This window comes from Orbicella franksi, chromosome 2 (genome assembly GCF_964199315.1).
Source record: "Orbicella franksi chromosome 2, jaOrbFran1.1, whole genome shotgun sequence".
Taxonomy (NCBI): Eukaryota; Metazoa; Cnidaria; class Anthozoa; order Scleractinia; family Merulinidae; genus Orbicella; species Orbicella franksi.
In genome coordinates, this window is record NC_138146.1 from 18,496,195 (window position 1) to 18,518,644 (window position 22,450).

At 40.0% G+C, this 22,450-nt stretch overlaps 4 protein-coding genes across 4 annotated transcripts in view; 3 read left to right on the forward strand and 1 right to left on the reverse strand.

Annotated features, from left to right (window-relative positions):
• LOC145478390 (huntingtin-like) overlaps nucleotides 1–1,520 on the reverse strand; it is a 50,712-nt gene extending 49,192 nt beyond the window's left edge. The window contains exons 1-2 of the mRNA XM_081456406.1: nucleotides 1,320–1,520; nucleotides 798–881 (exon numbers count right to left, since the gene is read on the reverse strand). Of these exons, the coding sequence (XP_081312532.1) occupies nucleotides 798–881; nucleotides 1,320–1,417 (182 nt within the window). The 5' untranslated portion in view covers nucleotides 1,418–1,520. The remainder of the gene's footprint in view (nucleotides 1–797; nucleotides 882–1,319) is intronic.
• A 40-nt stretch (nucleotides 1,521–1,560) lies between these two features.
• On the forward strand, nucleotides 1,561–8,146 carry LOC145478399 (uncharacterized). The gene is made up of 6 exons (XM_081456416.1): nucleotides 1,561–1,686; nucleotides 1,860–1,932; nucleotides 2,690–2,739; nucleotides 3,424–3,683; nucleotides 4,117–4,277; nucleotides 4,909–8,146. The coding sequence occupies exons 1-6, from the start codon at nucleotides 1,658–1,660 to the stop codon at nucleotides 7,144–7,146; spliced, it is 2,811 nt and encodes a 936-aa protein (XP_081312542.1). The 5' UTR covers nucleotides 1,561–1,657; the 3' UTR covers nucleotides 7,147–8,146.
• Nucleotides 8,147–9,973: 1,827 nt separating this feature from the next.
• LOC145471369 (protein D2-like) lies at nucleotides 9,974–12,269 on the forward strand. The gene is made up of 4 exons (XM_081454847.1): nucleotides 9,974–10,216; nucleotides 10,809–10,913; nucleotides 11,285–11,333; nucleotides 12,046–12,269. The coding sequence occupies exons 1-4, from the start codon at nucleotides 9,974–9,976 to the stop codon at nucleotides 12,267–12,269; spliced, it is 621 nt and encodes a 206-aa protein (XP_081310973.1).
• A 1,772-nt stretch (nucleotides 12,270–14,041) lies between these two features.
• Nucleotides 14,042–22,373, forward strand: LOC145478428 (protein D2-like). Its single transcript, XM_081456457.1, has 4 exons — nucleotides 14,042–14,325; nucleotides 17,907–18,011; nucleotides 19,336–19,384; nucleotides 19,662–22,373. Exons 1-4 carry the CDS (start codon nucleotides 14,077–14,079, stop codon nucleotides 19,850–19,852), a joined length of 594 nt encoding a protein of 197 aa, XP_081312583.1. The 5' UTR covers nucleotides 14,042–14,076; the 3' UTR covers nucleotides 19,853–22,373.
• Nucleotides 22,374–22,450: the final 77 nt, after the last annotated feature.

The window sequence follows — 22,450 nt, forward strand, 5'->3', positions numbered from 1 at the left end:
TGTAGAATTTTGTTGTCTGAGTATTTTTCCATTGAGCAGCATACCAAAAGGTACTACATGTATTTATAGCAAGATTACACTTGCAAAGGGTACTTTTTTTTCACAAGTGACGTTGCAAAAGTACTGTAATTATATATTTACCCTAGACCCTAGCTAATACTTTCAATTATATTTAACTTGTCGATAAGCAATATTCAAATGGAGGGTAGGTACCAATTGACAGCAAAGCGGGCAATAAGCGAGCGAGTGTGTGCAAAATGCAAATATAGAGAGCAACCAACCTCCCACAAGTCACCTCTCCCTGGCACCTGGCACAATGAATTCTCAGGGGAGAATAAGTATACTTTCCTGGACACAGGGCCCACCATGAATCAAGAGGCAGGTGGGAGGAGGCAAACCAAACGCAAAAGTGACAAAGCTACGCAGAGCAAGACCTCAAGGGCAAAACTTCCCAGCAATGACACAACTACGCATGCCTGTGGCAATCACCTGCTGGCCAACAGCAGATCTCCCAGTTAACTCTGATTATTGATAATCTCATCAACCCAAGTACATGTAACAGCAGGGATGATACACAGCTGTCATTAAACTTTGGAGAAACTGGCTGGCCATAACAACAGTGAACAATATAGAGATTAATCTCTAGATGACCCTCCAGGAGGAGGGGATTGTCTGAAAGTCATTTGCAAACTTTGAAATACCAGTTATCATATCTGCACTATAAGTTCCACTCTGAAGAGCGAATTTAACAGCTTTTGCTAACAGTCTTGATGGTACTCTTTCCTAGCTGTACCCACCTTATAGCTGAGGAGCATATCAGCTCTGGGATACTGTTTAGAAGTGATATTCGATCTTTCTTAGACAGAAGGCTTTCTTTTTTCCTATAAGAAAATTTACATGTAATTTTGTAAGCACGGTTTTTGAAATTAATGCAAAATATTTATATTCAAATAAAATAAATGTGATATAACTTGTTGAGAGTTGTTACTTCCTGTAGAGTTATTATTCATAATATTACACTCTTCAGTGATTTAAAACCCAACCTTGGGGTAATATTTCTGGGCGAGGCAGTACCCATATTTTTACAACAATTTATTACCCTGATTGTTTTGGAGTTCATGCACCTGCTTCCTGAAAAGGGATTGTAGATATCTCATATGAAAGCTAGTAGTTAATATTATCTCTGTATTTGATTAAGTAAATAAGCAGTAAACATTTGGCTTCTCTTTCATCTGTTAAATTCAATTTAATGCGATAAAATGTGCATTTTGAAATAACGAGTAAGCTTAAAATATTCAAATCAATGGAGAAAGCCTTACTTTGCCAAGGGATTGGGATCTGCCACTGGAATGCCTTCTCTAAAATTCTTCAACGCGTCAAAAACCTTAAGCAGCTTATCTGCTGCTGCCAAAGACATCTTGTAGAGTTTATGTGCTTCGTTTACAGCTCCTAAATCTAGTCTCAAGTGTCGTCTACCTTCCAAACCCCAAAACAGCCGCCATCTTGATATTCATGAAGCCTCGATTTTGAGTGACAGGTGACCTCGACCCAGATCTCCAAAAGCTCAAACAACGCCCTTTCTTTTCTTTCATTCTCACATTTCAAGTTGCATGCATGCAGGGTTTTCCTTCCTTCTTCTCTCGTCAAAAACGAGAAAATGGAAAGTTCCCAGGATGCCCGCACAGAGTAAGTAGCATGTGCACAAAGTGAAGAAGTGATAACTCGCTTCTTTAGGCGATACTCGCCCTGTGTGTTGCTGGTTGAATGATTAGTGTCTGCCTCGATGGAGCTACAAACGAAGGAATTATTCGTCTTGTTCAGATCTATTTTGCTAATTAATCTGCTTGATTCCTTTCAAGGAGAGAAGAAAACCTTCATTCTATCATTTCCAAGATAGCGGACAGTGCAGATAACATTCCTGAATCGGGATTGGTGAGCTATAAATTGGTTCAGTTTCATTTCTCTAGCGAGTTAATTTGATGTTCGATGTTGTGTTGGTTCGAATTTTCGATCTAAGACTTGCACTTGTACTGAACTCAAAAAGTAATGGAGTTACTCATGTTGATATATATAGCCACGCTTATTTGATGGACACTTTTTTTTTAATAAAGCTCCTAAAAATGAAATTTCTCTCGTGTCAGATCCTGGAGAATATAAAGCTACAGTTACTGAACGGTTATTTCCTTATTTCGCGACGGAGATTGCGTGACTTTAATTCAAGTGGCGTTGTGTGACATTGTTGTTGCTTGTGAACACGGGTAACAGACCAAGTATACACATGTAAATACATTGCATTCTGGACATACACACCAGCATAGAAATGTAGACAATGTGTTAGGATCAATACAGGAAAAAGGTTGTAGCCGTTTTAATCATGAATGCCATTCTGTTATTGGCTACACTACTTACCATTATTCTGCTGTCGCAGGCTTATGGTAGCCTAGCATTGTGCAGTTGTTAATGGTGTTCTTTGTGTTTTTGAAGTGCTTGTGAAGAGGATTTAGATAAAGTTTTGAGCAACTAACACATTTATCTTTAAACAAGAATCATTCACTCTTGATTTCTTACCACACATGATAGTTGACTTAGGCTGCACCCCATTGACTCTCACACAATAGAAATCTTGAACTCATAATCTAATTTTTGTTTAATGTTGAAATGCTTTGATCATAAATTTTCTCTTTCAAAGGTTGACAGTGACTTTCTTATTGTTGCAACTGAACATGGAAGTTTTAAAAGGTGATCAAGTGTACAGTATGATTTATCACTTAGTCATCTCATTTGTAATTAGTCTAAACATGTCATAGGAAGCAGCCAAAACTAAGGACTTTCAGTGAAAGTTTTCTGCAATTTGTATCATATCCCTCTATTTTCAAATTTACATCTGATGCTTGCCCATTCATTTTTTCCTCCTAAAAACATTGTCAATTATATAACATTTATAATACTGTGGCATTTGGCAGCTTGATCAACATGACCCAGATGGGAGGATAACACTCTTCACTTCTAGTAAATAACTGACAGTGTGCATATTTTCACACTTAAAATAGGCGTGGTCGTTTATATTTAATCAAATACTACAAAACAATGATTATGAGTTGGCAGCAAAACAGGCTTTTCGGCTCCTTAAATGAAAGGTTCATTATTGACAAGCATCCCTGACATTGTCATATTTACAGTCTGGCCACCTTAAGAAGGCTTCTGAATGGAGTTCCTTTTAATGCTCATGGATGCCTGGATTGAGCTGTAAGTGTATGTGGGATGGGCAGTCACTCAAATTGGGAAATAAAAACCTACATTCCACTGTTCACTTCACTTTCTACCATGACTTCCCAAGAGTAATGGGCCAAAACTTCTCCCTTGCCATACCACATTTATAACATAACAATTAACCAGTTCTCTCTGTATACTTGTATTTTACAGAAAGTCTGAACACAGTGAACAAGACAGAAATAAAATTCCAAAAGATGAAGTGGAGCCGGGGGTCAAATTCATCAGTGACGAGATCAAGCCAGACATTGACAGCATGGCAGTACAGATATTCACTGATCTGCCTGAGGACAATCCTTTCCAGCTTGCAGACACTGCACAAGATGACGTTCTTGTTCATCAGCAAACAGAACCTGTTTATCAGCAGTTAACAATAGAAGATCCACGCAATGATGTAGCACAGTCATTGGAAGGTGTGTGCTTTAAAATAGTAAGAGTTTCTTCTGCTCTCAACGTGGTACATCTTAGAACAGCAATGCTCAAATAATTATACAGTACTTAATGTGCAACTGGGTTGGTAGGCAAACCCTGTCCTGAGCAAAATCTTTAAAACTACATTATCAGGTGTGCGAGGGAATGATTTATGCATCATACAAGTAGCTTCCTTTGTGAAAAGAGTATTCTTGCTTTAGTAGCTCCTTGTTACCCCCCTCCCCCTCCCCTCCCCTTTAATTGAGAGAGTCAAGAATCAGAACACCTAAAGTAATTCAACTAGCAGCTTATGTTTGGGTGGTTTTCATTTTTCTTCAGAATGTTTTTTTAGTTTGGCTTCCATTTGAGTAGCAGGGATTTAAGAACAAGGTAACCAACTTTGAAGTCTTTTTTTCTCATTTTTTTTATTTTCAGATTCCTTGAACAATGTTCAAGTAACCAGCAGCAGCCCTGTACCAATGCCTCAAATGGCTCTTGGATTGATCCCCACAACCAATGTGACACCTCCTCAGGCATTGTCCACTGAACAAATCAATTTGCGATTTCAAAAGAAACTTGAAGATTTGGAACAACAGGTAGAGAGGATCAGAACAGGTGTAAACTATTGTACCAGCACAGTGTGGGAGGTGCGGTGTGGTCATGGCTCATGCACTGATCTCTAGATGGAGCAGTCTGGGTTTGAGTCCTGACCAGAGACACTGTGTTGTGTTCTTGGGAGAGACACTTTACTCTCACAGTGTCTCTCTCCATCTACGTGTATAACTGAGTACCAGCAAATTCAATACCGGGATCAACTAGCATCCCATCCGGGGAAGAGTAGAAATACTCCTACATGTAGTAGCTTCATGCTACAGAAACTGGGATAAGCTCCAGCCTGATTGGCCACTTCGTTCGTATGCAGACTTTACTAGGACAGCACATACCACAGCACTACCAACGGTTTGTGAAATTTATAATTCTGGGTTCATCACCATTTCTGAAGAATTCTTGTGATGACTTGAATATCTTGAATTGCCCAGACGATGCCCCGTCATACAAGAAGCATTTAACATAACAGTAGGGTTTTTTTAATTCCATTATTTCTGAATGATGTAACGTTTCAACTAAATTTAATAGAATTTCCAGTTGATAATATTACCTACATGTATAAGCACACTGGGACGATTTGAGATATCCAAATCATTGATATCGTTGTCCATCTTGCAGGTCAAAGTTCTTCAAAACCGAAATCTCGCCCTAGAGGAGTCCTACAAGAAGCTATCTGACCTGGTGGAAGCCCAGAACCATTTGCTGGCAAGTGGAGGACCATTCATCCAGCGCCTGGCACCCACCATCCCCCAGGAAACCTTCGTTGACACCAGTCCAAAGACAGAACCTCTAGGAACACCTTCCGTGACACCCAGAACGACGATTGCAAGCGGGACGCCTTTGCTTGCCAACTTACAGCAACCACTAAGGAGCGGTCTGCGCAGTTACGAGCTTCCAAGAAGAGTGTCAGCCAAAGAGGTGCTCAACCTGTGGGATCATGGCTGTGACGAGTTCCCACCCTTGAAAGACTGGACTCCCACACAGAAGCTGAAGCAGCAGAGCAAGATTTCACGCTGGAAGAAGCTTGTGGACATCTTCAAGGCTGACTACGGTGGTGATATGAAGAGTTTTGAAGAGAGCTTCTCTGACGCTAGGGGCGAAATTCTACCCGTGACGACAATTTTATCGTTGTATGAAACTCAGCAGACCCCGGCCTTTCTCGCTAAAACCAAGCAAGACCTCGAAGAAGGCGTGCCTTCTTCAAGTGGAGACGGCATTCAAGATCTGGACGAAGACGCAAGGAAGGCGATGGCACCCAAATCTCTAGATTCCGAAGCGGAAGATACAGAGGATGCTGTAGTTCACTCTGAATCGAAGCTAGAAAAAGTTGTGGACAGCTGTGTGACACAGCCATCGGCTGAAGTGCGTTACTACCTTCCGAGAAAAGTAACGCCAAATGACATTGTTCGCCTCTGGGAGGAAGGCTGCGAGGAATTCCCTCCGGTGTGTCAGTGGTCACGCGCTCAGAAAATTGGTCAAGAGACGAAAATATTTCGATGGCGTAAAATCGTGGAGATCTTTAACAAGGATTGTAACAGGAGCTGGGACGCCTTTTATGGCAAGTACGCAAACGACCGAGGTCATCTCTTGGCAATTTCGTCCATCATTGCGAAGTATGATGCGGAAAACGCTACTACGGGACCCATTTTTGACATCCCCGAAGCTCGAAGCCGTTTAAGTACAGCCAGTGACGATCAGGACGACAATTTTGCGGGCGAACGGTCGCCCATTGCTGCCACTTTCAATAGCGGAGGTGGGGTTAAGACTGAAGGGTCGAGCTCTGGGGAAGGAAGTAGCCATGTTTTACCTCGGAAGGTCACAGCCAAGGACATTATCAGATTGTGGGAAGCAGGCTACGGCGATCTTCCGCCACTTCATCGGTGGACCCCCGCACAGAAGGCGGGACAGCGTAGCAAGTTTTCGCGCTGGACCAAAATATATGACATCTACAAATACCACTGCAAAGGAGACATGAGTGTGTTTGAATCGAAATTCTCGGACGAGCGCGGTGAGCTGTATCCCGTCACTACGATAGTTGCCATGTTCGATGCGTGGGATTCACCGTCGAGCTTGTCTAGTCCGTTCTCAGGCGCGGTACCCAGTCAGAAAACGGGAGAAGGGGCCGAGAATGAGATCTATCAGCTCCCACGCAAAGTCACTGCCAAGGATGTGGTTCAGCTGTGGGAGGAAGGTTGCGAGCTTTTTCCACCGGTGAGCAAATGGCCGAAAATCCACAAAGTAGGACACGAAACGAAACTTTTCCGCTGGAAGAAAATCGTAGATATCTTTCGCAAAGATTGCGGCGGAAGTTGGGAGAAGTTCGAGGAGAGGTTTTCCAACGCGAAAGGAGAACTTCTGCCTATATCCGCCATCTTGTCTAAATACGATTTGGAAAATGAGCCGCCATCGTACTTGCCAAAAAGTTTCGTGTCCGGTTTTAATGGGTCAAGCATCCTACAAAAAGACAATGATAATGGCGAACAAAACGATCAGTTACAAGATCAAGACCAAGATAAAGAGATCGGCAGTGACTCGGAAATGATGGACAGCGAAGGAACTTCTCCGTCCAAAAAGGGCGCCGAATTTATCCTCCCAAAGAAAGTGACGGCACTCGACGTCATCTATTTGTGGGAGAACGGCCTGGGCGACATGCCTCCGCTGTGCCAATGGACCCCGGCTCAAAAAGCGAGTCAGAGGAGTAAGATTTCGCGCTGGAATAAGATTGTGGATATTTTCAAATACGAGTGCGGCAGCGACATAAGGAAGTTCGAGGAAAAGTACAGGGACGAAAAAGGTGAATTGCTGCCAATTACCAACATTTTGAACCTCCACGATGCCCAGGATAAACCATTGTGAGTCACACAGGCTGAAATGCTTGCAAGATATGTACATCGTTGATATCTGTGTGAGAACCTTGAAGAAATGCGCTCGGTGTTACATACCTTATAATTTAGGCACCTCTCTGCTAACAAAAGCACCCAAAGGATTGTGAAAAATACCATTCTACGAGCATGTTAAACGTTCTTCGAATTAAACACCTTAGTCCAAATATACGTTTCAATTTCAACTGCTCCCCAAGTCGTGCCTAAGGAGTTGTGTTTAGATATAACAAGTCGTTTTTGCGATGTAAAAGGCGGTACCTTCAAACAGAAGGAAGTCTCAAAATGAATAGTTTTCAAACGTAGGAAGACAGCGATTTGGGAAGAAGTAACCAAAAAGAAACAGCGATGGTTAAGTTTGGCGAACACTGAGACGAACTGCGAACGACGAACTTGAAACATTTGGTTAAATATTTCAAGCTCCGCCGCAGTTTCGTGCAGTTTCTATACTACACCGTTGGTGAATTTGAGCACTAAAACAGCATCGAGAGGTTAGAAATGACCATTGTGAGATATAAGTCGAGGATGCGGCTGAAATTCAACGTTGTACATCGAAGACGACACATAACTGCTTGTCTCGGTCTTCCCTGTTGACGTCTGTACGTTGCCACATTAAAGTCGTAGATACATTTATACATTAAAGCCCAATGTAGAAACTTGCGTGACACACCAAAATGTCGGTTAACAAGCGTGACTCAAACGACTTCGTAAAGTAGTACTAGTGAGTGCCGTGTAAAAGGAGTTCTGCTGGCGGGTAACGAAAATCACTCGCAAATGATTTTGCAGGAGGTTCCATCATGGTAACCCTTTGGAAATATTGTATATATTGATAAGTGCTGAGATTCGTACTTTGTTTGGTCAATACAGTTATCATAGTGTTGTATATTTTACTCACTGATTTAGTCAGTGTTGATTAACTTGCGCCAATATATTTTAAGTTGACGGCGTGCAAATAATATTTTTTAAGATTTTTTTTTTTTAATAAACGCCATTGATGTATATCTGCAGTTCCCTTGAATGTTTTTAGGCGAGTACAACTGATCCCTCCCTAAGAAGCATGCACCTATACACTCGAAAATACACTCAGATTCATTCCTCTCTTTCCAGAGGATGCAGTCTCTTGGCCGCCGTCCACACTACGCTGAAGGAATTTGAAAACGGAGGTTGCACTCTGAAAACGGATCAGATGTTTTCCGTCCATACTACGCCGGAGGAATTTGAAAACGGAGGTTTCGCTCTGAAAACGCATCAGATGTTTTCCGTCCACACTACGTCGAAGGAATTTTAAAACGCAACGCGATCGCCGTTTATTTTGGATTTGTTTTTGAGGAAAACTCGGTCAGGGAAATGGCATGATTACCGTGACGCAATCGTTTTCGAAAAGTTCCGTTTTCAAAACGTTTTCCCTCCAAGCGAAAGCGCAATGCCGGCGTTTTCAAGTTCCTACGGTTTGAAGTGCGTTTTCCAAAAGCTCCGTTTTCGCGACGGATTAGTGTGGACGGTAGGCCTAACCATAGAAATCCACCGTTTTCAAATGACGCGGATCACGGCCTCTGAGGAAGAGAATTGACTAAGATGAGCCTTGGACGATTTAGAAGAGAAGTTTGAACCGCCAGGAAAAAGCGCAATGGAAAACGAACGAGGACAGTCGCAACAGCCTTGCCGTTTCTTGTCGAGACCTGAAAATTTATGGGAGCCTACCGAATTTAATTTGTGGACGCTCTTTTATAAACACGTCACTTAAGAGAGTGGCGCGCAGTAGGCTACACAAATAGGGCTCTCATCGAGCCTGTGTTTGCCTCATAAAATATTTTTACTGTTGGAGAGTCCACTGTAGACTTTTAGACTAGCAATACTTCTTTTTCTTAGTTCTTCGAGCAAGAAGCGTAAACATGCCGCTGACAGGAAAAACTGGTTTTGCAAAAACCAAGGGCGAGACTGCGGCCATTTCTTCATTCGCTTCATTTTAATTCCTTTCCTTTTTCTAACATTTTCCCAAATCTTGTAACTCGACAAACTAAGGGACAGGAAGGACTGCTCGTTGTCTTCTATGCTAATTTGAAGCAAATGAAGCATTGTCACAAGGAAGCACATTTTCACAGACGAACTGTAGATAGGTTTCTCCTTTTTAAAAAGAAACGCACCAGCAAACAATGGATTTTTTGTTACTGCAGTTATATCTGAAAAAATTAAAATGAATCACCGTGGTAATTGCTGCATTCCCGTAGTTCCAAGGAAGCTTGAGTAATGACGAAGGCGACCCCGAAGACAACACCTTGGAAATGAAAAATGAATTTGTGTTTTGCCTTCGAATTTCGCGATTGCCTCGATCTGTTCCGTACGGAAATGGCTATAAAAATTGCTTAAGCTAAATAGGCAATTAATGACAGCGTTAAATTCCAAATTCGCTGTTTTCCAATAGACTGCCCATTGCATATTGCCCGCCCAGAGCACTTCACAACAATAATTTCTGCAAAATTTGGGGGACAAATAGAATGAATTATGGGCAATTGGAAAATAGAGAATAAAAATACGAAAAATTAGCTGTCGTCGTTCGCATTCCTCAGAGTACGCAGAACTTGGTCATTTCACGTTCTTGCTTTGCAGAGGACGACAAAGAAATGTGCAAAGAGTTATAACGCACGTGCACGGCCGTTGTTCTGCTCATTAAACCTTTTGTTTGGTAGCGTTCTCTTTGCCGTTGCCGTGGGGGGTCGCTTCAGCTCCCTTCTCTCACGGCACTTGCACGAGAGAAATGTGAATATTTAGTCCTAGACAAAAGATAGTGTCGGGTTTGAGGCAAGATGGCTTCCTTTTGTGTTCTCCTCGTCGCCTTTACTGTTTTTTCGACCCTGAAGGCCTCTTTACTTCCTGATGATAGGTATTTTAACGAGGAAGACCCTTGTGAAGATTTTATTTACGACGGAAGAAGGCTGCCTTTTGCAGAAGTGCTTATTGGCGAGAGGATGTTTGACTCGAGAAACTGCGGTATGGTGGTATCTATAGATGAGGTGAACACAGAGATTCCAATAGTGAGGTTTTCAGAGGTACGCACACTGGTTAGTATTATGGCGGTGTACGACTGCCTGAAGTCGTCGGCGGCCGCTCTCTTGGTTCGCACTATAAATACACCTATAACATTGTTCAGCACTGAAAGGGATGGGAATCGGCTAGCTTGTAATCTTCTTTTGCAATACCACATTCCATGCATAGCATTAGTGGATGGTCAAAAGAATTACTAAATGACATTGAAAATATGTTAGAAACTTTCCGGTCATGCGCAGATGTATACAGATGTTTACTGTCAAACTAGCGCAGGGACCCACCTATGCCTGCCATCAGCCTTCCACCCCTCCCCCAAGCCATTGATATTTGCATGACGTACATGTAGTGGTCCGCCGATTTTTACTGGTTTCATGATATTTGCAAGCATAAATACCCTTAACTTTGTACATGCAAAATAGACTCTGTCAGTCTGCAATCGTGTAATGTTGACATTTTGTTTTGGCAATGATTCGGACGCATGAAAAACAAAAACACTTAAATTGAAACGAGGAAAGATTTATGAATCTATGACGTATTTATGATTGTCAAGTATAATGAGCTATATCTTTGCAGCACCTTTTTTTATCATCTCAGGACAATGAAACGATGTACCTAGTTGCAATGTTGGACCCGGATACACCCTCATTTACCAATCCGCTATGTCGCCATTGGGTTCACTTTATTTTCGGCAATGTTAAGGTTAGTGAAGTTTCATATATCTGAGGTCGACTCAAGGAGAGTAATAATTAGTCAGTTTGGAGGTGTCTTATACCACCAGACTCTACACCTATATAGTCTTGTGCCCAGGTTGCACTCTTCTTTAGTTGGGTCGAACTTAATATTTCTGGTGCTTTTGAACGCCCAAATGAGGACATTTGAGATTCGAGTAGGAAAGCTACGTCTCTGATTTAGACTAGCTTTTCGAGCGGTTTTCAATGGAGTGTCGTAAAATAAACAGCAAAGTAATCACTCTAGCCAATCACGAAGGACACAAACAGTACAGTGAACCAATCAACTTGGATCACAAACATTTATCTTATGCCTTCTGAAACTTCCATTCAACCTTCTAGGGTAAGCATTTGGCCTTTGGCAGGATTCGAGGAGGAAATATCTACGGAGGTCAGTATATATTTTGAGCCGCGAGAAACCTTGTACAAGATCTTAAGTGGAGGTGCAGAGCGAGCAAAGCAAGAAAGTGTGACCCTTGCTAGCTAGGTAGCGAGTGTTCCCCGTTGGATTTTCGCATGTTTATTGTCTGGCAGCAGGAGCTCATTACTAGGAGCGCACAACTACCCTTATTCCTGTCACGGCGTTTTCACAGAGCGATCTATTTTTAGTTTGAAATTATCGCGAATTCAGACCCCCTCTGGAACTTCAGTGACCAATCACAAGCACAGACATAATTTTTACCTGACGTCATCATTTCACCGCGGGATTAAAAAGAAAAACAAAGATTTTTTTCTTTTCTGATCATGATGCGCGCTCATGTATGTCGCGGAAAAAGAAGCCTAAAAATAGACCGGTCTGTAAAAAAAGCCGTGATATAGGCTTAATTAATTATTATGGGAATTGCACGCTCCTAGTAATGGGTGCCTGCTCGCAGTTATCACTGCTTTACTTCAACTTCGGAAACAACGGTTCAGGGGCGAAGGTAAAAAAAACGATGAAAAAGCTAGAAAGGAGCAACGCAGTTCCCAGACACCTTCTCTTTCCCTTCCCCTGGCTAACAAGAAGACAACAGAGCCTTACAAAGAGGTTTGGAAAAGAGTCGTGTGGAATAGAAGACTAAACGCTCATGTTAAAGTTGCGATCTGTTTCTCTTGTTTCTTAGAATACAATCCACCCAACCCTCAGCCAGGGCAAGGAATACATCGCTTTTACTTCTTCGTGTTCGAACAGAAGGAAAGGCTGGTGGATGGAATTCATATTGCTAACAGGTGTGGATTTAACATAGACGCTTTCATTCAAGATTTTCAGCTGAAGCCAGTGGCCATGAATATGTTCCGGTCGGAATACCAGAACGTTGTTGTCATCAGCGAACTCATTTTGACATAGGGACAATGTGACTTGTCGTCTCAGACTCATTTACACTATGATAGCCATGTTTGAAGTTCTCATATACATCGTTTGTATGTGATGTGTACTAATTAAAATGGCGGACGTCTGAGTCGTATGTTGAACTCGAGACTCTGTAACTAATTAATCAAAATCAAACTCAAAGTTAGGTGAACGCTTTCGTTACTCCGACAAGGGGCAGGGGGAGTAACATATATAAACATAAACATAGTATATAGATTTAACCAAGCCTAAAAGCGGAGCTCCTGATTGCAATAACTGACGATAAAGGAAAGAGAATTATTTTTTCTTGGGTCAGAAACTCAAAAAATGATCATTTGTGAGCATGTAATTGTTCATCGTGTGGTTTTGCTATTTTTTCCAGTTAAATTTTAACAAACTATACCCAACAATCCTAACAAAGATTGGAGAAATTACGTACGCAATATATCAGGGACTTTCCAAGAGACGATTGTACAAGGAATATGTCAAAAGAAAAGTCAACAACGCGCCAGGGGTTAATTTGCGCCGAAATTTTGCCTTTGCGAGTACTCCTTCTTTCTCCCCCAGAGAAATAACGTGACTTGAGCCCACGATCCAATCGGCAAACCAGTAACTGGTCAACGGTCAACTTTAAAAAACACGCAACCTCGATGAGCTCTCGAGCCCGCGATATAGTCACGTGATACTGGTCAGCGGATAGCTTGTTGTGACAGCTGTCAATTAACAAAGAAGTGGACGCCCAAAATCAAAGACGTAGCTATGGTAATGGTGTTAATCTCTTAGTTTTTAAGATATTAGCGTACGAACGGACGTACGTACGTACGGACCGTCACGTGACAACCAAAATTTGTCAGATCGATGGGTTACCAAATTTTCTAAGGTATGGGGTTCCGTTCGCGCGCCTTCGGCGCGCAGGAGCTCCGCTAAAACCTTTATTTCGACGTGATAAGAGTTAAGGCTACAAAGCTTGTGGGGTCTACTACTGAACTAAAAACATTAATTGAAATGTATGCATATAAAATAATAAATACAGAGCTAAAAACAATTTTCCATTTATATTAACACAAGCTACAAAGCTACAAAGGGAGTGAAAACGTTTCGGCTTTCGGGCGCGATAATTTTTTTTAACAAAAAAGCTGACCCCTGAATCCCACCTAAATTGGTCACCGTACCCCTGAGGGGTTCCCTAAGGGTTTCTTTATATCAGACGAAAATACGTGATTTTCGATACCGTAGTTTCAGACCTCTGGAAACATTTGTTTGTCTCTAAGACATGATCTTAGCCAACCAGGAAAGGATTCCATTTGGGTAGATATTTGGGAAGGGCTTCAAATTTCCTGATTTTAATGGAGAAAAGTCAGTTTCCTATAAACAACCTAACCAATTCCAGAAAAGAGTGCAAAGTATACCCTATTTCAGACGGAAACGGCTCAAACCCATACTTTTAGCATCGTATGTACACAACAGATTATTCTCTTGACGTACAGCAATTTCGGATTTGCATTGTGTTTGAGGAAAGCTCGGGCAGGTAAATCACCAGATTGTCGTGTCGACATCATTTTCTAAAGTTCGTTTTCCAAAATGAAAACGAAAAACCGCTGTTTTCAAATTCCACCGTTTTCGTGACGGATAAGTGCGGACGGTAGACCTAACGTAACAGTAGAAATAAAAGCTTGCGTTTTTTCAAATTTCTCCGACGCACTGAGGATAGCGCCTCGACAAAGGAGATCTGGATACGAGTTTGAATGTACTGTTTTTTGGGGGGTTTTTTTTTTGACATCGTGTCACGTGATCAGTTACAAAGATGGCGCGTTGTAAACGTGGGGTGTTTATCGCTCTGCTTTTGGGCTTTTCGCTTGTCCACTACTCTCAGAACAAATGCGAACCTTTTGGCGATGATTTCCCATTAAGTCCGTTAACATTAGACAAATTTGAGGTTACATTTGAGACTGAGAATCTCAAGGAATCTGTAACCTGCGGCGACTACGTACCGTTACAGGAGTTCAAAGATTCCTTCAAAAGGACAGCTCCGATGGTGAAGTATTCAGATGCGGTAAGGGTTTGTAATGAAAATGGACCTTCATTTTAAAAGCCTGTGATGAATTATAGAATGTAAAAAACCCATCAAGGTCAGTCACCTGACTCGACAAATCTAATTTATATGAAGCAAAACTTGTAGTAATTTATTTTGGGAGAGCTTATGCCCCAGAATCGGGCGTTGGGACTCCCATGACAAATGAATCTTGCGAATGAAACTCATAACAACAACATCCTCTTTATTACCCTTTTTTCATTAATTAATACAGAAATATATAAAATATTGCTAAAAATTAGGGTTCAGGCAACCCGAAATAACCACTAGGTTAAAAATGCCGGGTTGCCAGTTTACAAATTGGTTAGTCAAATTTTGGCCGGACACACATACGAAATATAATATATACCAGAAAGTAAAGAAGAAAACAAGCTGAAATTACATGCGTAATCTATTACCTTAAATAAAAAAATATATATTTGAACTGAACAATGAAGAATATCAGATAAATAATGGTAAGGCGTTGCAAAAACAGTGATAATATCTTAATGTGAAAAAAAAAGAGAATTGACTAGTAGCTTTGGAGAAAGCTCTGTTTCAGTTTAACTTTGAATGATGAAATTGGCAAGTGCTTTATATCATAATCAATAGCATTCCATATCTTAGGGCCCTGAAATCGAATATTAAATTTTCCATAATTTGTTCTTGCTTTGAGAGGATAGTAAGACTGTTTTGCAGAATGCCTGGTATTGTATCTGTGGACGGTATCTAACTTAGTGAAGAAGGACTAGAAGACAGAGGGTAACAATAATTGATTATGAAATTTATACATGAAAGTGGCAATGACAAAGGTAACGAGATCAGAAATTTTAATGATCTCCAGAGACTTGAATAGCTGACTAGAGTTGATGATCAAAGCTAGAGAATGTCATCACCCGTACTGCTTTTTTTGTAAGATAAAAATTGGATTTAGAGTAGACTCGTAAGTATTACCCCAGGCAATCAGTCCATAAATCAGAAAAGGATATACTAAGCCATAATATAAAGTCAATAAAATTTCTTGACTTACATAATACCGGATTGTGCTACGAATTCCAATACTTCTCCTGAACTTCTATCATAATGTCTATCATAATGTCTATCATAATGCCCAAGTATTTGATACAGTATTCTCTTTTTAATTGCTTATCATTAATTTTGAGACAAGAATTAAGTCTTTGTACATTCTTTTGTGGTGGATGGAATATTACGAAGTTTGACTTATCAATATTAAGAGATAATCTATTGGCACAGAGCCAGGTGTGAACATTACTTAGCTCATTGTTTTTTGTGGTTTTTAAAAAAATTTGCCAATCAGAGTCCAAAGAGTCAGATCATCGTGACTCTCATTCCAGCATGGTATTTAGAATCATGTCCAGCCGTGACAAAAGTTCTCTTGCTCATCACTTTGCAACTCTTTGACTCGCCACTTTTTGGTTCAAATTTGACAGAGAAAATATTAATATTTGTAAGAGAGCAAACATCTGGAATCGGGGAATGGAACACTTAAATGAAACCTATAGTAATGTTAATAACAATGAAGGTGTTGTAACCAATTGCTTCATCTATTAATAAATTTAAAAGATTTAATACCATGTAGGTCTAAACTTACTATCAATACATTATGATTCCATTTTTTTTTTCTTTGGTCAACTGAAAGAGACCTTTTTGCGTAAACATATTGTGCATCCAGTCCTGAACATTCTACAGGACCAAAATCCTGACTTTATACCCTTAAATGAGATGTCAAACATCCCCACCCCAATCACATGAGAGTCTCTTTGATTATTGACCCACTGGAATGTATCTTCTCTTTGTAGCTTGTAGAGGGTTGTACAGGGGTATTCTCATGATGCATGCTTAGCTGATTTTATTTTCCGTGGAATGTGAATTTGGGAAATTATTATTCTTTGTGACTCATGACCTGAAGGTATTGTGTGACCCGTGAAGAACCTGAATTATTAACAGATATTCGTGATTTTACCACTCTAGTCTACACTGTACGTGATTTTTGGATGCAATTTCTCCGAACGGTTTGAGTCATCTATCGAGAGTGACTTAGATATGCGATTTGCAATCTTTCTTCAAACACTGCTTCTAGTGTAAGAACAGGTCATTAAAAAGAGTATCTTACTTGCTTATTTTTGTGATTCGGGAAAACAAAATTTTTATATCGGTGATTCGTGATCCTCTATTTTTTCCATTCGTGAACTGTGCCCAAGACCCCCCCCCCCCCCCCTTGTATGACCCTCCTCGTACTATAGAACCCTAAATGTCAATAATACCAGATTATTTGTAAGAAGTAGACTTACATCTATGTTAACAATGTATTGCATCTTAGGTTTATGCCAGGTATTTATTACAAGTACCGGTAGTGATAAACAGGTAATGGGTAAAGGCTAACAGGTGATGAGTATAGAATATTTATAGGTTATTGACCAAGCAGGAGGTTGAGATGGCTTAATGTTGGCCCAATTTGTTTGTTTGTTTTTTTTGTTTTAAACATTTTATAAACCTTAACAAAGTCATCAGGTCCATAAACTGGCAAAAAAGAACAAGGCCAATATCCGGCTGTCTTCATCAAACAAGCTTGGTCGATAAAGGATTTATTAGATACAAGGCTTGAAAGGCTCTTAAGGTCATTCCTCACATTTGCATTGCGCATCCTTACTGCGTATAATTTATGGTGTCATTAGCGTGCACTTGTGCACGCGCACATTGAAAACATGACGGATTTGCTTTGATATTGAGTTCTGTCACTTGAAAAATGGCTCTAGCTCAACAACGAGCACGGGCACCCCAATGTTTTTTTCCAGTCATTGTAATCAACTGATCATAAGCTTTGCCTGAGAAAAGACTGATCTAATTTCTATTGCTGAAAATTGAATAAATAAGAAAAATAGCAGATGCACTGTGGTCTTTTCTATTTTGCAGTCAGTAACCATGTCAAGAAATTTGGTTCAAATTTTTAATCAAGGATTTAGCTTTCTGTCTGAATCAAACTTAAAATGTTTATTTGTGTCCGACACATTGTACTGACTGTAGTTTAATGAGTGTTCTTATGAGTCTGGGCTCACAAAGATGTTACAATAATATTACTGGGAATGCGTTCTTATAATAAGCATTAAATAATGCCAAAATGGGGCATTTTCAATGCCTCACTGCTCCTTAATGAGCATGGGCACCCCCCCTTTTTTATTTTAAAATTGAAGTTATCTTATGACAAATATTCAGTGGACAAAGTTTGGACAAAAATCTATTGTCACTTTTATTTCAGAGGAATTACCTTAAAAGTGTCAAATGTTCACTGGTAATCTATTTGGAATATTTGACACTATTAAGAGCCTTTTGAGCCTTATATCTAATTTACCGGCAGTATCACACATCTTATGGAAACATTTCCTTTACAGCTTTTGTTCCTGCAGCATGTTATCCTTCTCCCAAACGTCTTCTTGTGTTGAGCTATAAACTTGATAAAAACACAGAAAATTGTTTTTTATTTCTTAATCAAAAAATACCTGTCATTTAAATGTGCCCTTAAATTTTTTGAAACTTGTTCTCAGGAATCTGATGGGAAGTATTTAATAATGATGGTGGACCCTGATGCACCCTCTAGAGGCAACCCTACATGTCAGAGTTGGCTTCATTGGATTCTTGGCAACATTGAAGTTAGTGACATTATTGTATATTAAAATGTAGTTCATTCTTAGTACCATCTTTTGTCTTCCCCTAGATTTATTCACTCTAACATGGAATTTAACATCACTTGAAGTTCCCAGACACAGTGGCACCTGAATGTATTAAAAGGGTCTCGTAAAATTCAGGGTTCTCCTTATCAGGCGGCAACCAGTAAAATTTACTGCTTGTAAGAGCACTTATTACCGCCTGTAAACGTTCAGAAGTCTTAAAAAATACGCATTTAAAGTGAAATAAGCAGGCAGTTGCCATCAAAGCGCCATGTTTTCAAGCATGACTGGATCGACGATTACATTGAATTCTGCCGTAAAAGTAGTGTATGGTGTCTGGCATTTAAGGAGGGCGAGGGAATGTTTTGTTGTCTTTGTAAGAACTGGGTCTAGAAGTCCCAATTCGTTCCTTTATCTGTTTTTATAAATGACATCTTCTCTTCACTTGATATGGAATTTCAATGAAGCAACTTAAAAATTTTGTGAGAAAAAGTTAATCCTAACTTCTCCTTATTGTCTTAATTCCACAAAAAGGTACAAAACCTACCGCAATGTCCATTTTGGCGCCAGAAAAACAGTTTTTTTTCTCTAGGGTATCATAACATAGTGTGTTATAATCAAATTTCCAGTTCCAGTCAGTTCCAAGAAGCTGGCTTAAGGCTGTACAAGCTCATTCTAGCTCTCAACTAAATCTGGAGCTCGAATTTTAAGAGTCTGAATAGTCTGCAGAACAGGTGGATTAGCGGATTCTAGCGTGATACACGAGCGCGTGCGCGAAGCGTGAGAGCAGGGCAGAAAAAGGCCGGGTACATATAAGCGCCCTGGTGAGAGCCTGCTAATCCACCTGTTCTGCAGGCTAGAGTCTGAATGTCTCGCGCTCACACTCAAAACACTTTGAAGTCTCAATCTTGCAATCTAAAAAGTCAAAATGTCTCGGGTTCACAAAGAAAAATGCCTGTCTCACCATCTCTCAAAGTCTCGCATTTACCATTTGCCACCCCTAAAAGAGTGACTCTGGATTTGAATTCGGGACTACCGAGAAACAAATCCCGCCAGTGGCAGGGTGGAGGCCTTGAACCCGGGACCTCCAGATTACAACACTAGCACCCTAAACCATCCCACCAGGTATGGTTTTTAGAGTGAACACTTGCAGTGAGATCAGCGTACATTCTTTTCAAGAGCTTTGTTGCACTCAATCACCATTTTTGACAATAAGGTTTACTTGCATCTGGTTAGTTCATAGAAATGGGAAAATAGACTGTGACAATTGTCATTTTTGTAACTGTTTGGTGCTATCTTACTTTAGGGAGACGACCTAAAGGAAGGAAGTATTGGATCAGGTTCTACTTTCACAGGTAGAAACGATTCATGTGGTTAAGTTGTATTGTTTTGAAATGTGTGTGTGCTTTTCAGTTTGATTTAAAATAGGATATATAGAGGTACATGCTTCTCAGCCTATACATCATAGGTCATCTGTGATGTCCCCTTTCAAAGGGTTTGATTTTGTACAGTATGTGGCCTGCTTAGGGTGAACTTTTTGCTTTGATCATGATATGCAGATAACCAGGTGTGGAAGGTTTTGTCGTAGAGATCAGCTATCAGTGTATCATTTATGTTGTTCTCTCATTGCAGATTACAATCCACCTACTCCACCTAAAGGGTCTGGTCCCCATAGGTACTACTTGTTTGTCTTCAAACAACAGGAAGATTTGGGCAGCGAAGCTGAGGTTGACAAACGTTGTGGCTTCTCAATTGATAAATATAAGGGAAAATTTCATTTGACAGCTGTGGCAGCAAACATGTTTACAACTGAAAATGAGTGAATTAGGACAAACAATGTTTATAACATTTGCATCATAGAATCAGACATGACAAGTACTTAGTACACGTGACAGAGTTTGTTCATTGTTTGATGCAGCAACAATGCAAGTTCCATTGCAGCATTAATCTATGCTAAAAAAATTAATAGAACACAAGATGTAACAAGAACTGGTAAAGTCAGGAAAAAAGTGATGCGAGGATGCCATGAAAAAAAAAATAATAAGTAAAAGAGAGAAAAGTATATTTTATATGTTTGATGGAATTTACATTGGATCAAGCATTCATTTACACCTGTATGCAGTGTAATTACATGAAATAAAGTGTATAGTTTTAGACGAAACTTTAGTAATTTAGACTGACTGTTTTTAAAAGCAAAGTGTAGCAATGGATAGAAGATGTGAATCCAACCCAAATGAATGGAAAGGGAAAAAGCTGATAAATGTGTTTAAGTATTTTTAACACATTTAACTGCTTCTTTCCCTTTCCCACCTTTAGTTTGAACTTCAATAACAGTCAACTCACAACAACACTAAGGAATGTGGGCAGGTCAGCCAAAAAAGTGGGAATCTTTACTCTACAGAAAACTGTTGCCATTCCATGGCTTGTTGATTTTCATTTACTCAAAATGATTACAATATAGTAAGGTGAAAAATGACGAGGATTCATTCATTCTTTCACAGCAATTTGTTTCCACTGCAATTTTGTTCCAAAATATTATATTGGCTTCATGGAAAAACAAACCTACTTAGCCTATGTTGGATATTGGAATTAATGAGAGGTGTAACCATTGAGGCACAGCTGGCTGCCTCGGACCGAGACCCTGTCCTCTATAAAACTGGTTTTAGTTGCTCTCAGGGTGCTTAGAATCAGATTATGATGAACTTAAGTTTAAATTCTCGTAACCATAGCCTTCTCTAGAAATACCGGTTGCATAAATTTTGACAGGCGGGGAGGCCGTGTTTCAAGAGGTGAAATTTGATGCCATTTTTTAAAAATTCACCTCATCACAGACTGTGACAGTAAAAAGAAACTGTTAACCCTTTGATTTGATTGTGACAGGTCAATTGTGTACTGAGCAATCACAGTAAAGTTCAAGACCATAAACAAAAAAGCTGTTTTCAGTTTTGTTTTCTCACACCTAATTAGCCTTTTCCTTGCTGCACAATAACATTCCATATATATTTCTGGCGTTCACAGTTTTCCGAGTTTCACAGCAGTTTTACAGGGACAAACTATTCAATGCCACTTTTGCTCATTTGAAGAACTAGTTTTCTTTGATTTACGGAATTCGAGATTCCAGATAGTAATAGCAGTAGTAACATATTCCACATTTTGGGAGAGGCCATTTGAGAGAACAGCACTAGAGAAAAACACTCTTGGACCTAGTACAGTGGTATACTGATGGTTTGATTGGCCTTAAACCCAGAGGCAGAGACAATGGGGGCAGTGGTAACACTTTGCAAATGCAAATGATCACTGACCAGCAGAGGCTATATTCAGTTATTTACAAAGTTAGCGGCTGGTAAAGTTCCATTGTCATTTTTTTTTATATATATATGGAACAGAAATGGTTGTGGCAATGAAGGGTTTAATCCAAAGACTTCAACGGTTATAATTTATAATGATACAATAATTATCATCACACCTAACACTAGTAGTAAAAGAAGCTTGAGGTCAACACTATGGTAGGCCCATTTGTATTTTATTTGAAAACTATCAATTTTCCAGTATTGGTCAAAATTAGTAAATACTGTTGGTCCTAAAAGAAATCATGGATGCTATCTACATACCCCAGATTTCTACAATTTTATTTGACAGTGCAGACAATTGTATCACTTTTGGGGCATCTCTAGTGAGCCTTTGCCTGACAACATAGGTTTTTTTTTCCAGTGCCACATGTCCTAATTCACTACCAAAGAGAGCCATCTGAGATTGAACCTGGGAAATTCAATTTTTGACCTTACTGACAATTATGTTCACTACAACCATTGATTGTACCAATCAGAGACTATGTTAAGTGAGACCTGTATAGGAGATTGTTCAAATTTTTCCACTCTAATCTCGGATGTCTGACAAGGCTGGGCACCTAAATTAAAATAGCTGCACAAAGAATATGAAAGCCAGGGCAGGATTTTTAAATTTCCCTTCAAAATGTTCCCTAATTCACATCCAACTCTCTTGATACTGAGTCTAACTTGCTAACCATTAGAAAACCATGAATTGTGCTTCTCCCATGCGCACAACCATAAAGTAGCTCCTCTACTTTTTCTTTATAGGCCTTAGAGTGTGGTACAAAAGAATGTATAAGGGAAACCGTGGCCATACACACAATTATTATATGGCTAGCTCTGTGAGCGGGCAAGATGAATCAAATCCTGTGCTGTGATTGGCTACCCGAGCTGGCAAGATGGAGCTATCTTGCCCGCTCGGGACTACCCGCCATGTCCCGCAAGAAAAATTTCCCCAAAAGCCATATAATAGATCCTTTATTGACCAAGCTTGTTCGGTCAAAATGGCTGGACATTGGCCTCGTTCTTTTTTTTGCGAGTTTATGGACCTCGACTCTGTCTCGGTCCATAAACATGCAAAAAAAGAACTTG

Bases quoted from the DNA above. Each gene is read 5' to 3' on its own strand.
- LOC145471369 (XM_081454847.1), top strand. From the start codon at position 9,974: ATGGCTTCCTTTTGTGTTCTCCTCGTCGCCTTTACTGTTTTTTCGACC. The intron at 10,217-10,808 runs GTACGCACACTG...TTATCATCTCAG, and splicing joins CAATAGTGAGGTTTTCAGAG to GACAATGAAACGATGTACCT. The intron at 11,334-12,045 runs GTCAGTATATAT...CTTGTTTCTTAG, and splicing joins AGGAGGAAATATCTACGGAG to AATACAATCCACCCAACCCT.
- LOC145478399 (XM_081456416.1), top strand. From the start codon at position 1,658: ATGGAAAGTTCCCAGGATGCCCGCACAGA. The intron at 2,740-3,423 runs GTGATCAAGTGT...TGTATTTTACAG, and splicing joins GAACATGGAAGTTTTAAAAG to AAAGTCTGAACACAGTGAAC. The intron at 4,278-4,908 runs GTAGAGAGGATC...TCCATCTTGCAG, and splicing joins TTGAAGATTTGGAACAACAG to GTCAAAGTTCTTCAAAACCG.
- LOC145478428 (XM_081456457.1), top strand. From the start codon at position 14,077: ATGGCGCGTTGTAAACGTGGGGTGTTTATCGCTCTGCTTTTGGGCTTT. The intron at 18,012-19,335 runs GTTAGTGACATT...ATCTTACTTTAG, and splicing joins GGATTCTTGGCAACATTGAA to GGAGACGACCTAAAGGAAGG. The intron at 19,385-19,661 runs GTAGAAACGATT...CTCTCATTGCAG, and splicing joins ATCAGGTTCTACTTTCACAG to ATTACAATCCACCTACTCCA.